This window comes from Manacus vitellinus, unplaced genomic scaffold, assembly GCF_001715985.3.
Source record: "Manacus vitellinus isolate BGI_N305 unplaced genomic scaffold, ASM171598v3 scaffold_5_pilon, whole genome shotgun sequence".
NCBI lineage: Eukaryota > Metazoa > Chordata > Aves > Passeriformes > Pipridae > Manacus > Manacus vitellinus.
Window position 1 is genome coordinate 33,879,176 of NW_021940682.1, and position 15,064 is coordinate 33,894,239.

General features: G+C 40.5%; 1 protein-coding gene across 4 annotated transcripts in view; it reads right to left on the reverse strand.

The window, feature by feature from the left end:
• Positions 1 to 15,044, reverse strand: part of TBC1D30 (TBC1 domain family member 30) — a 52,220-nt gene extending 37,176 nt beyond the window's left edge. For 3 of the 4 annotated variants that reach the window (XM_025895971.2, XM_018080716.3, XM_025895970.2), the window contains exons 1-2: positions 14,731 to 15,044; positions 12,327 to 12,491 (exon numbers count right to left, since the gene is read on the reverse strand). In XM_025895971.2, coding sequence (XP_025751756.1) covers positions 12,327 to 12,491; positions 14,731 to 14,986 — 421 coding nt within the window. In that variant the 5' untranslated portion in view covers positions 14,987 to 15,044. Of the gene's footprint in view, positions 1 to 12,326; positions 12,492 to 14,730 lie in introns of those variants that run through there. The other variant, XM_025895973.2, reaches the window with a different exon arrangement.
• Between the last annotated feature and the right edge of the window lie 20 nt (positions 15,045 to 15,064).

Sequence of the window (15,064 nt, forward strand, 5' to 3'; positions counted from 1 at the left end):
TGTTAGTAATATTCAATTATTCATATTAGTATATGTTTTAAAAATATATCAGCTATGTACATTGATTACTCCCCCACTCTCACTTCCTTTAGCGCCACTGTATAATTATTTTTCCTTCAGGACCTAAGGCCCAGTACCTATTACTGCCAATGAATGCTGGACAAGACAAGAACTTGGCAGTAACATACTGGGGTGTCCTAGTTAGAACAGCTGGGACCAGCTCATCACTGAGTAGGTGTAACCCAAAACTGTGTATTCTACACCCTTCCATGCCATTTCCCAGAACTGTTATCAATAGACCACTTACAGCAGCTGCCCAGAGCACACCTGACCCCTCAGGCTATAAGCTGGGTGTTAAGAGGCCTGTGAGACAGGAGGATGTTCCTGTCCTCACACTCATTGTGGAACTCCCCGCTCTGAGGGAGGTACTGGGCATTCCTGCCTGAAGCTGAGGATATATAATCTTGGAGTCTTGGGACTTCTGTACCACCTGTGGGATCCAAAGAAGGACTGGAACTTGGACTGGACTGCGACCACCACTCTCAACCACACTGAGACCATCTTGACTGGACTGCGACTCCCACTCCCATCCGGACTGCAGTCACGACTCCCGACCAGACTGCAATCACCACTCTCACCAACAGGTTTTCCCTCTCCTTTTACTTTTGGACTCAGGGGGACCACGTGGGGCTCAGCACGGGAAGGGGGGCCCAACAAACACCACTCTGTTCATCCCCCAGGGTGCTGGGTTATACATATGGGTTTTGTGGGTTAAAACCAATTGTTTGTCTGTGTAATTGTATTTATTGTATTATTTTTATTAAATTGTTATTCTGACTTATAATCTCTTTTGAGTTGGGTTCATTTCCCCTGCCAGTTTACCTTTAAACCAGCACATGGGGGGGGAGGGGAGGACAACATAAAAAAACCAAACAACCAAAACCATACACAAAAAAACCCAGACCACATTAAAAAGTTAGCTAGCTATCAATCCAACCCAAGAACCAAAAACTGTTCATGCTCTGTAGTTTGGCCATATGTATTGTATGGATGGCAGGGAAAACACTGATCAGTACCAGGTTGCTGTGATTTTAGGAAGGTAATTTATAGAGAAATAAATTTAGAGGCCGTCTCACTGTTGGCAAAACATAGCAAGAAGTTTCCAATTTTTACTAAGAAATAAGATACAAATTATAGGTTTGTAAGTAAGATGATGTAACATGGAGATGGAACATAGACTTGACTTCCTTGGCAAATTCCAAGGATATATGAAGAGCACTCATTTACTGCTCAGTAAGTCACATTCAGGTTATTAACAGCTTCAAGCAGAAAAGCATTTTAAAATCTGAGGTTCTCATTTAACTCTTCCTCCAGAGATGCTCCAGCACTTAACTATAAGCAGGACTATTGATCCAAATAGACCAAGTTCACAGTCCATTTTTCTAGCACCTTGTTTTTAAATGTCAAGCTTATCTCACAAAGCTGCAGAAACATAGCTGCTGGTACTGCCTGATGCTCCATAAATCAGTCTGTTCCTAGCACTAATTATTCCAGGCAGCTGTTATCCTCCATTTGATCTTTAGTACTCAGGAAATCTTCTCTTCAAAGACTAACTCACCAAAGAATGTTTAGCATGTGCCACTTGGAGATGAAATGCATCTGTGTTACTTAAAGGCCATGTACCCTGTTGGGTATTTTCAGTGAAGCCCCATTAACCCTCCTACAAGTTCACAATGGTTTAAGAGAAAAAAAAAACAGAAAAAAGGTTGTTTCAGTGGGAAAAAGAACAGTGCAGTTACTTGTACTGAAGTGTAATGCCCAGTAGAATAAAAGAGGAAGTAGTGCTAAGCTAGGCAAGTGTCAAAGACTATGCATACAATCTAATCACACAACTTTTTCTCTCAGGCTGTTTCTACATCCAAATGTTTGTCAGAGGGAGATTAAAGACTGCAATGACATGGTATTGTAGTTATGGAGCTCACACAGCAACCCTTGCTGCGAGCTTATACACAAGAGCAATCTTAACATCCTGATTGTCCAACATTTGCCACAGATGCCATGGCTTTTCACTACCTGTAGGAACTGGAGCAGGATCTACGTCAGTTCAAAAGTGTCTGAAGATCTGTGAAATATGAATACACTCGGGCGCACTTCTCGCGCAACTCTCCGTCCCACGTGGCCTTTGGCACCACTGGTTGTGCAGCCAGCTTCCTCACAAATTCCCAGTTAACAAAATGAACTCCTAGGTTATACTGTGGATGCTGACAACGCCTCCCAGCAAAGCACACAAGCACTTTTCAGGCTGAGCCCTTTGCTCAGTGGGGGCCCTGCACCCCACTCCTCCCTCCATAGCCAACACTCACCCTGCCCAGACAGACATGCTGGGCTGCAGGATGGTGAGCTGTTTCACACTGTTCCTGAACCTATGTGGAAATTGGCACCTCCTCTCATTTAACCATAATAATCCCTGGGTGACTATATAAAAAGTCTTTTATAAAAGACTAACCAAACTTTACCACTGATCAGATATCCACAGCAGTGCCTGACAGTTAATTCTGATGTCATGACTGACTGACAGGGACTGTAGACAGAGAACAGGCTGTTCTGGCTGTTGTCAGCAAACAGCAGCATCCTCGCTCCAGATGACTGCATGCCTCTTCAGTTTGAGCTAATCAAATCCCACCTTCCAAAGTTACCGCAGTACTACAGAAATAAGACATCACTGTTTTGAGAACTACTTTGAGAACTACTAATACAGGCATATTAGTATATAAGTACTACAAATAGTACTTGATAAGTAATACAAAAAGCCCCACGCACAATAATCTATCACATTAATTCCTGTTTCTAATACTAAGGGAGCATTTTATGTAACAAGTACTGTCCCAATACATCAACTTCTCATGGCACAGCTGTTGTGAGAAGCGTAATTCAGTGAACTCAAAACTCTTCATTAATTACAAAACTAATCCTGTAAAGTTAGCTATGACTTTGCAACAGTGACAGGATTACTGTCACACAGAAGAATACAGAAAAGAAGTTAAGCAGTCAATGTCCAAGTTGTATGCATACCCAAAACAAACACAATCTCGGGTGTAGCACTAACTCAACCAATTTCACTGTTGTCACAGCTGCTAGCACACTGACCAAGAGTAGTTGCAACATCCTATACCAAATGTTGCAGAACAAGAATTTAATAGTGACTCTGCAATCTATACATCCTTATATTGAAGAATCTGCATTTTATGCTGCAAACTAGGCCTAGATTCAGCAGCCAGCCTAGTGCTTACAGCACGATTTACTGAATTTACTGTTTGGTTCCATGATAAGCAATGAAATATTTGTTCTGCACACAATGAAATATTTGTTCTGCAAGAATAATTTTTTATATTGTAACCACATTCAGCTATTACTATTCCATCAAGTTTCTACATTATTAAAAAATACTGCTGAACTATTTATTAGGGAGGGAGGGAAGAAATAAAACTAGTTGTAGTTAGGTAAGCAGTGATTGATTCTCTCACCACCTCAGGTGACTGTCACAGGGTGCCCCTTCACCCTAGCAGCTGGGGCCAGCTATAGAACACACCTACACAACACACTTCAGATGGGTCAATTTAGCCCCACTTCGCCCTCACCCCAGATGTCTGCCATTTCCCAGGACAAGCATTCAACGTGGGGCGAGATGGAAGGATGCAGGGTTATAGCTCTCCATTTCACAGGGCCCACAAGCTTATACAGAAGTGGGACACCACAGCTGTTTGACCAGTGTCTCCCAGATCTCACCAGGCTCCTTTGGGTGAAGGGCTGGTATGTCCCAAACAGTAAGTCACTGCAATCAACATCCACTTGCTTCTGTGTGAGGCACGTTTGGGGCCAAGTTTGATGCTCAATGGGCAGAAGTGAACAGGTAACTGAAAGCTCTCTCCTGTCAGAGGCAAGTGCCTGAGGTCAGATGCTCATTTGCTCAGCTTCCAACTAGTCCCAAACACCTTTCCCATGAAAATCTCACCTCTCCAGACACAGTGGCTTACTGGACTGGAAAAGGAACAGCAGCAGTGAGCCAGGAGGCAGCACATTCCTCAAGGACATAATGGTCTCTTAGTCAGCAGGCTCCACACTGTCTCCAGGAATTTACCAGCAGCAGTGACCCCAACTCCAATGCAGACAATTTCCTATTAATGGCAGCAGTGGAATGATACTTAGAAGAAAAAAAGCGTCAGTCAGGTATAGTCTTATACCCCCCATGCTGATACTGTAAGCACCTAGATCCTGAACAGACTCCCAGGGTTTGTAGCAAAGGCAATCCTATCTCTGGCTCCTGACACCAGCTGAAGCAGCCACCAGGACAGTTAGCTTAGTTAAATCCTGAAGAATGTAGCCAAAGGAGCCCATAATAAAAACCATTTTCAAGAACCGTTCAAATTTTAGTCAATGATGGAATATGACACTTGTTCTGGGGGAGCCAGGAGGTATTTTTCATGAAGGTAAAACATTTCAGTGGTGAGAGTTAGGAACAAAGAAGTTAGGAAAGTACATGACACAAAAAAGTAAGGATTCATATAATCCCTAAAGACTCAGAAGGAAAATATATGGCTTAGGAATGCATGTGGGGTCCTCAGCTCCATAATCAGCCTGGCAATCCCAGTGCTGAGCAGTCAGGGAGTGAGCTGCAGAGATGGCTGGCTGCACAATCCCAGGAAGATCTCTGTAACAAAGTTGGTTGGAACCACTTTAATGGAAAGCTCTGCCATAAAATAACAGCTTGTGGAAAGCTAAGTCCTTTTCAGCAAATTGTCATCTTTGATTAAAACATATTTTCAAATGCTAAAAGCATAATTTTGACTCTTTTTAGGATTAAACATTTTATCACCTAAGTTGAAAATGGCTCATTACCTAACATGAAATGAAAAAGGCATCTGAACAAAGCATGTTGGTTCTAAATATAAGCTTTCAGAATTTTGCTTCATAAGCAATTGACTTTTGTGAGTGGGTGTTTTATTTCATGCTGGAATAAGATATTTTAGTTGTTGTATCCTTAAAGCAAAATTTCCCTCAGAGTAAGGATTCCAGGTTCTGTAAGGGTCTAATCACTTAGTTCTTGACATCTTTTTAATCTGATATTCTACAGTGGCACAGACCACAAAAACTTTTCAGTTGAGATATGACCAAATTAGATAGCAAGCCAGCCTTTCTTTCCAGGAAAAAAAAAATCTTCTAGAGCCATTTGTCCTTGTGCACAGCCCATTCCAAGGGACCAGCAGGTGAACTTCACCACCCAGATCAAAAGAACTCCTGCCCAGTGGCCCAATGCATCTTATGGACCAAGCACATAGCTACCATCCCCGCTGAGCCAAGCTTCAGCATTCCTGAATACAGGTTCTCTCCTTTTCTAACTGGTCCATAACTTCACTCTTTGCAAACCAGCACAGGACACAAAACAGATCAGAAAATCCTTGCTAACCAGTGCTCAGACCACTTCCACATCTGGAGTCATAAGAAATAGAGAAAGCCTTTGCTCTCTGCAGCACAACTAATAGTTTGATGAAAACAGCAATAACTAAAAATGAATAGCAATATTCTATTTATTTCCACATGTATTGCTACAAGTAGGCAAGTGACCATAAAGAAAATTCAGCCTATCTTTGGACACAGTTTAAACAAACAAGATGACTATGACATTTTCAAGCTCATGATTATGTTTCATTCCATTTCCCTTTCGCCACCAGAAGACTCCAAAGGACAAAAGATCAGGTAGAACTAAATTAACAACAATTCATTAGGAAAAAAAAAGAAGTAGCCACAAACAACATTTCTTAAGCATGCATTTCAGAAAGCCACAGCATCAATTTAAAGGATCAAATTCATTAGCACCCACAAAGGGTAGGCTAGTAATGTAGCCAAGCACACGAATACACATGAGGTAATAGGAAAGCTACTGAACTGAAACATGCAGCCAACTAAGTCATTTGAGAATGACTCACGTGAAATCAGACTCCATAAGAACTAAACCTCCTATGTTAACTGCATCAAAAGAGGAATGCACTTTTGATAGATCAATTAAATGGCTCTTGCTGTAAAAAGTTACTGAAGCAGATTCATCTGCCTTCAAACATCAGAGCTACTGAGTAAGATTTAAAATCTATTATATCAACACCTTGAAAATGACAAATGATTTTCTAAATGAATGACCTGTTTCACAGCCACTTGGAAATCTAAATTAGAGTTGGAGATCAGCACAGCACATGTATGATAGTCTCTCTTTTAATTGCAAATGCAACACTGGAAATCACACAGACATTAATATTTTTATTTTTTAATAGAGAACATCCTCCTCTTTAATATATATTTCAGATGTTAAAGTGAAGAACATGAAAAGCAAATATGAGCTAAAAAATAGCCCCCTAATTTATAACAGTGGAGATTCAGGGGAAGAAGGGTAGGTCAAAACTGCCATAGTAGCAACATTCATTGAGTAATGCAACTCCTCATAAAGAAATTAAAAAATTAAACCAGAGAAATTGAGGTGTTCCAGGTTAAAGCATATTTATACAACTGTGAAAGTACATCAAATTACTGGGAAACGAGTGAGAAAAGACAGATAAGCCACAGGCAAAATTTGATCTGCATGAATTATTACACATAAATAAAACCAAAACCCAGCCACAGAAACCCACTACACATATACACAAGTGCTTGTCCCATGTTAAGAGGCATCTGATCCAGAGCGAAATCAATCACAGAATACCAGGTTGAAAGAGACCTCAAGGATCATCTGGTCCAACCTTTCTCAGCAAAATCATGGTCTAGACAAGATGGCCCAGCATCTTGTCCAGCCGAATCTTAAAAGTATCCCTTTTTGAGGAATCCAACACTTCCCTGGGGAGGTTATTTCAATGGCTGATTGTTTTCATTGTGAAAAACTCTCCTCTCCTCCAAGAACCTTGTGAAGTTCATATTCAATCAAATCAGTATTAGCTGTGCCCACAGTATATTGTGTTAAAGTTGCTTTCACACCTTTAACCAAACTTTTACCCTACGAACTAAAATTTGTGAATTTCTGCCTTAGTTTTGTAACAAATGCCGAGGGAAGAGGAGGGATGGAGAAAATGTGTGAGTAGATAATTAGTGCATGCAGAAAAAAGACAAGGAAGAACACATGAAGACAACCAAGGAATAATGTGAAGAAAATTCAAGACTGGGGAGTCATCTGGGTAGGCACTGCAGGGTAGACAAGACACAGGGATGGGAAAAAATGGAACAGGGCCAAGAAGTCCAATATTTAAAGACTGAGTCAAGTAAGAAAAGCTAATAAAGAGTTTGGAAGGGAAAAAAAACATAGGACAAGACACAGATGTGGCAGGACTGCAGCTAAATGGAGGAAGGGAATGAGATAGAAAACAGAAGTTTAATCTAGATATGTGAGTACTTTAACATATCTAAATTACACTTTTCCAGAGACATGTGATCACGGTGACCTTGCACAGTTCTCTCCTAACCAAACAACAGCAGGCAATGCTTTCCCAGTTTCCTCTGAGTTCCATAGCCTGTGAGAAAAGTTGATGCTACAGAGACAGTAATTCATTCTCAGAAGTTGAGGAGGCTTCATAGTCCAATCTTCTACCAGGAAACTGTCCACCCCTCGAGGACATGCAGGGTACCAATCTGTGCCCAGATGGTGCAGTTCATGCTGGTTTTCTATGCAATTAAGATGCACTCAAAGAGACCACTAACAGGGCTAATAAGTATAAACATAACCTTCTAAATTTCTGTAGATGGACTCCAAAATATTCAGCTCACTCAAACAGGAGCTTCTAAATAACATTCACAACCACGTGGGAATGAATGACCTCAGTTATAATTAAAAATCCATTTGTCACCGTTTTTCAACCACTTCATATACGGAACCTAATACTTCCTTTGTGAATAACATTTATTTGACAGCCAGATGCTAAATCTTTTCATTCAATTCTTGCCTGACTACATTTGTAAAGCACTTCTCTTCATGTTTAAGGAAAGGATATGAAAGCCATCAACCTATGAAAACCAGAGATACACCTCTATTCCTGCACAAAATAAAATATTCTGTCTCCCTCTACTGGCTCTGCATTAAATCAAATCAGGAGGAGGAAAAGAAAAACTAGAAAGCTAATGCTTATTGTTATCTTAGAGAAATCTATACAGGACGCTATGCTGAAATAGCAGAAGAATAATACTTTAATCATAGTTTCTAAACAAGTATTACAACAGACAATACTAGGAGTCTTTCTGAACATGGCATGAAATCCATTTAAAGTTATTATAGGTACATAGCACCATAGCTATACAGCACCAAATTCATGACATGATGAATGATATATTTTGGAAATCTTCTACTAAAATTATTTCTTCATTAAAAATACAAGAGAATATTAATTAACTTTCTGTTACTATAGCTTCAGTTTATTTTATATTGAATCATATTTAAGCATTCCTGCTTGCCTCCAGCCAGACTGAGTTACAATTGAGTTGGATTATTTTAATTCTGAATAATTTATAGATAATACATGTTTTTAGTTTGGGTTGTTGGGGTTTGTTTGTTTGTTTGTTTTAATTAAAATGACAGGCAAGGAAATTTTGTGATTCAAGGAACTTCTGGTTTGCAATTCAATCAGTCAAAATATATTTAGTAATGTAGGCAAGTTGGCACTATATAAAATACAGGGAGATAAAAGACAGAGATGCCTTTTGCATATTCTTTAGATGGCAACTGCAAAACCTGAATTTATTTTTTTACTGAATTCTGCTTTTCTCAAATGATATAATTAAGTACATAGAGCACTCTGCTTAGTTTTTAAGGCAGACTTGAAATAGTTCACAATGCTCCAGAACAAACTTATATCTTCTTACTCCAAATAAGTCAAAATCACAAGAGTAAGAGAAACATGTGCCATGTTTGTCATGAGGCCATGACTGTGATTTCTCTCTTACTGATTTTCTTCATTGGAGTATTTTATTTAAATTTGGGTAAAAAGTTATTATTGAAATGGAACTGGTGAGTCATATATCTTGCAAACTAGAAATACAGCACAGTGTACTGATTTTATCACATATCCAGCAGAACAATTTATCTTCCCTCAACAGAGCCGTAGCCATTCATGCATCTGACCAAAATGCATTTCACTCTGCAGTGAATTTTATCTTCTGTGGTAATACCTATTTGTATGCAAAATGCACATCACCTACCAGGGACAAGGGTCAACAGCATAATGAGAAACACAATAAGTTATGAAGTTGTTCCTGGCAACTGCTTGTTCCTCCACATTTACTCTATCCACTCAGGGGTTGAAATGCTGCAGGCCCTGTGCTGGGTATTGGTGGGTCTGAAGGACAAGCAAGTCAGATATGGGCTCCCAAAGCTGCCAGGGGGAGGATGGGGGCAGGCCTCTCCTGTGCACTCAGCAGAGACCAAGAGCCAGCAGAGGTCAAAGACTGAGCAGTGGATGCCTTCCTTTGTGGGCTGTAAAACTCACAGACCCTGAACTTTCGGACACTGAACACCGTTTTAAGCATACAGTTTTTTAAACAGTACCTGGTTTTTTTCTCTCTGTAAAAGCAGACTAAAGCACAATAGATATTTCATCAGAAAATAATCAAATTTATCAGCCCTGTAATTTCCAAACTAACTGAAGTTACTCTTAAGAGTTAATTTGTCAAGCAGTATTCAAAAAGGGTCTGACATAACTTCATGAAAAAGTATTGTTTGCAATGGGTCTGTACAGATTGCTTAAAGGTAGCACTCAAACATAAGGATGTGAACTTAAGGTTAATTGAAAACTAGAGTTCTAGCTCTACACAGTGATTTCACTATGTGGGGGAAAAAAATTCCCAGTGTGACAATAGTATAAACATACCATGAAACTCTATATAAATCAGGTGAAGAATCACTTGTATTTTGAAACATTAGAATTAATGATAATGCAACTTCAAGAAATTTTGTCACTTCTACAGAATGTCATACCGTTAATGCTCAACATGAAAGCACATTATAAAACTTTATAGCACATAACATTATGCTGCAAGTATTTACCTTCATCAGAAAAACCTAGAACAATGAAAACTTCAGGAAATTAATAATGCTTTGAATTTTTAAAAGTGAGAGGGCAGTCTATAGAATATTTAGTTTCCATGGGCTTTAGTGAAGAGAAAAATTACATTTTGAGGCAGAGGGGGAGGTATGCAATTTTTAATGTTCCATCACATTAAATGTTCGGGGGGTTTTTTATGGTTAAGAGATGAGAAAATAGATCTTTCCACTGTTAGCGTAAGTTTTGCAGAAACTTTAGAACGTAATTACATATTCAAGCTACTCTAAGCAATCGCTTCTCCCGTACAGCCACTTCCACCACACCCTGAAGAAATTGGAAACAGGGAACTGCTACAGAAAAGAAATTAGTTTACCCAATCACCTCTCCAATTTGACTCATTATATTCCAATACAGGGGTTCCTACTGCTACACAGGAAATAGTACAAAGACAAGAATAAACAGTTGGAGGGAAGAAGATCAGTTGTGCTGGCCTTTTGACAGCTGTTATCAAACATTGCCTCAAAGGCAGGATTACCAGGAAATTTCAAGTTATACATCCTACAGCAAAAGCTTATTATACAGACAATGCAGGAATGTTAGCACATCTACACTGAGCAATAAAAACACAGTCTTGATCTATTCCAAAGCAACTGCAGTTATCAGAAGTTGTTCACCACATCCCAGTGGCTTTGAATTAGACATTAAGGCAAGAAAAAACTAAGTTTTTGGTGCCATGGAACACATGCATCCAGTTTTTGAGAAATATAAGCTGAAAATAACCACTAGGTAAATATTTTAATATAAATGTCCATTTTAATAATTAAAATATATCACTCAAAGAGATGTAATACGCAAATCTACACAGTCTTAAAAAACCTGCATGCATATGCAGGGATATTAGGCAATAAAATACATTACTTCAGCTATCTCAGTCGTTACCAGCACACCATAAACATAATGCCCCATTAATTTCAGTGTAAAATGGTACCTGAAACTTGCAAAATCACATTCATATTTAGTATGAAATCCACATCCCTTTCAGTAACATCTTTTTACCTAACAAATGAGGCTCAGACCCCCAGAACTTACAGTCAAACCCTCTAAATACTTGAAACATACACAAAATTCAAGAAGTCTCATTTAACAGGAGACTACAGTATATGCTTACATGCTAATGGCACTGAGGACTTGGTTATCAAGCTGATGTTAATAAAAAAAAGTTTTCGAGAAGAAGAAATATGACTACACAGCACAAGATAGGCAAGAACTTGCGTGCCAGGTTTAAGTAAAACAAAAGAACTCTTTTAAATGCTTAAAAGTGAAGTTTCACATTAACAGACAAGCCCTTAACTAAACTACATTAGCACATGCCACTACAGTAAAATTCTTTTAACGAAATTTTTACATGCATCTCAAAGCTTCTGCAGACATTTTTATGAAAAGACCATGCTTTATTTACTGTACCTGAATATTTCTGTACCTGTCACGCTGCATGTTAATAAAAAAATAAGACAGGGAATATTAGGTTATTTTCACATGTCCTTTCTAAAGGCATAATTCCTATTTATTTTTACATATGACATTACATGCAGTTTTACTTTAGCGGAACTATCGAAAGCACTTCAGCCTATCTTAAGATGACAACTTTGCCAAGTCAAATAAAAAGGTTTCACTGTTCTGGAAAAAAAGGCTAAACAATTAAAGAGTAACTTCTCTCCTCTTTCCCATGCACTCTCGCAGAACCTCCCAAAACACTGGTACTGATAAAGGGGTTTGAGGGAAATAGGCTTGTTTTTATTAATACTCCTTGTCTTTGATCAACTTGACAGAAATGAGTTACACGCTATTAACAATGCTCTGGGAAGACAATTCCATATGCTGTCTATAGCTGCCAGTGAGAATAATTTCTATTTCTAGCATCTCCCTTATAACATATGAAAGCAGACAGCTCCACACAGCAAGCACACCAAACAAATTCAGCTCAGGTTGTCTGTTTAATTAAAGCTGAAAAAACCTGGCAGACAACCTACAGTGAGGGTGCCACAGCACTACACACAGCTGAGGCTATGGCAGCTTACCCAGCCGAGGTAGTTGAACTTTGACTGTTTCCAGGTGCCACTGACATCACTAAGAGCCAGTCATATCCAAGAAATAGCACAGCCTGGCCTCCTGACTTTAAATGAAGTGTGAAGGCTTGAATGAAATACTGCCCATGTTAATGAAATAAACTACTTACACTAGCACACAGAAAGTACTTACACCGTTTCTGGGAAACCGCCTGCAAACAAGCTGTAACAATGTCGCAATTCTTCTGGACTTTTTGTACAAGCCTGTCTTTCTGCTTCAGAAGACGAAGCAACTTTGCTGATTGAATAGAAATTCTGTAATTCAGTTCTTGCTTTATAGTTGTTAATTCATCAACATCTGCCAACAAACAGAGAAAACAACTTCAGTACAGGCCAAAACACTTACAAACAGCCCATTGTAGCTGACATACAAAGAGACGTGCCCCATGGACATTTATATACAAGCTTTCTATAAATTACAAGTTCTACTGACTGGGGTAATTCCCAATTATAAATATTTTCAGGATCTGAGCCAAAGTCTTTAATTTTCTTTTAAACTAAAATACTTCCATTTATTGCACAGCATATGAATCTTAATAATTATGCTATTATAAATTCATAGAATTGTGACAGATGTAGCCAGAATATCCAATAATAGTGCAACCGGGGGTAAATTTTAAATACAGTATCTTCAGAAAGCTGCCTGTGCATGGGGAAGACGTGCATTTGTAACAAAGGAACACATTCAAGAAGCTGCCTGCAAAGCTACAAATTCAAGTCCAGAATGAGTGCAAAGTGGGAATCTCCACAAAGACACAACTGGACAGCTTCAGTCCAGGCCTCAGCTATTTCCACTGGTCAGTCACAGTGTCACCAGACGCCTCTTAGTTCACCAAAATGTCTCAGCTTACTTCTGATATTCCTGTTGCCCCCTATGTGACGTGCTTCAGGTCCAGAAGAGGGAGCTGTTGGGGAGATATCTTAAGTCCATTTATTTTTCTGCGTCCTCTGCTCTGTTCTCAGAGGCTCACCCCACCAGTGAAATCCTGGATCTTGCCTATCACACGCTGACCTCTTCAGCTCTCCCCTGCAATAGCCTGGCACAGCTTGTCACCAGCATCTACACAGAGGTGTGCTCCCTGCAGCTAAGTTTTCAAATCCTATCACTTTCAATGCAACCATGCTCCCCTGATGCTAGAAGGAAAATCAGTGCAAGAAATCCATACTTTGGTAACCTGATCTAATGAGAAAAATATTTATGCACCCAGAAAAACCTACTATTAGTGGGATGGTAAACGGCTCAGCTCATGTGGCAAAACTTTTTCAGTAATTCTGGAGAGCTTAAAGAAAAGGACAAATTAGGCTGAAATGACCATCAATCATGGGCTAGTGAAGAGCAAAGTATGACTGCAAGGGGAGCGGAACCAGTGGTAAACCACACCTGTATTTTATAGACACTACCCTGTTTCAGCACCTGCTGCTAAGCTGAAACTCCCCATCACTTGTACCAGGCAAGGGGATTTAAAAATAAATCCATGGATTTTGAGAGCAAAAAAATTAATTTGCACTCCTATTGACTTCTACAGTTACCACACAAGCAGTGAGCTGAGTTTTCTTCTTTCTCACTCATGCCAGTTAGTTGTCCCTGTAAAAACAATTAACTTTGCAGCAAAAGTAATGAGTTGAAATACTACAAAATATATTCCTCAACAAGCAAGGGGTTTTTGAGTCCCAAGTTGCTATAGGACACACAGAAGAACGTGAGCTACGTCCTAGTAACATCAGATGGTGTCTCATCTCACTAAGAAGCCAAACACGGAAGCAGACAGCTGTTTGCACAGGTCTGAAAAACAGGTGCATTTATTCACCTCTTTTTTTTTTTTCCTCCTCATCAAAAGCAGGAATGATTAAACATCAGGAGACAAGAGGCCTTTGTGCCGCCCTCTTCATCTGATCAACTTGGAGTTGCAAGTCTTATTCCTTCAAAAACATGCCCTGTTGAGGTTCCTTAGCTTTCAGGAGAATTCTTTGAAAATTTCATTTAGATTTTGGTTAATTGACTACAGCATTTACACCTTTTATTACACTTATTTCTTTTCTGGAAGACATGCCAACCTACAAATAAGTCTTACAACTGACTGGTTTAGTTTAGGTTCACTAGAACTAAAAGGACCTGAAAAAACAACTACCTCTTATGACACCGTATGCCTAGCATGTCTGCTAGACTAAGAAAAAAAAAAAGAAAGAAATGAAACTTGGTCACTGATTCATTACTGTGAGGAAAAGCACTGAACTCGCAGAAACACAAAAGCTTGTGCAATCTGTCACAGAAACTAATAGCAGGTGACCCCATTTTTGCTCCTACAGCACCTGGAACAAAGAAGGAAGGAACAGCACGGGAGGCCCTGGTCTGAAGGAGCTCTCAGCTAACAGCGCACGGGAAGCTTCTGGGAGCCATGGCCATGCAGAAAGGCTGCTATAGCGAGCGGAGGGCACCCTTGGTCAGGACTTCCGAGCAGGCACAGAGGGAAAGCGAGGCGGCAGGGGCAGCTCCCAGCCCCGGCAGCGCAGGGCAGGGCAGGCGGGGCGGGCTGTACCTTTCAGCCGCAGGTACTTGACCTGGCTCGGCCGCTGCTGCAGCTCACGGAGGGCGCGCGAGCGGGCGCTGCCCGAAGGGGCGGCCGCCTCGGCGGCGCTGTACAGCTCGGTGAGCAGCCCGCTCACCAGCGACGAGGTGCGGCTGGACCGCCCGCTGCCGGGACCCCCCTCGTCGTCCTCCTCCTCCTCTTCCTCGGCCAGGCTGTCGGCGCTGCTCCCCGCCCTGCCACCCGGGCCGGCCTCCCCTGCATCCATCTTCCACACCGCCGCCGGGTTCCGGGCCCGGCCCGTTCCACAGCGACACGCCGGAGTGGGGCGGGCAGGGGAAAGGGG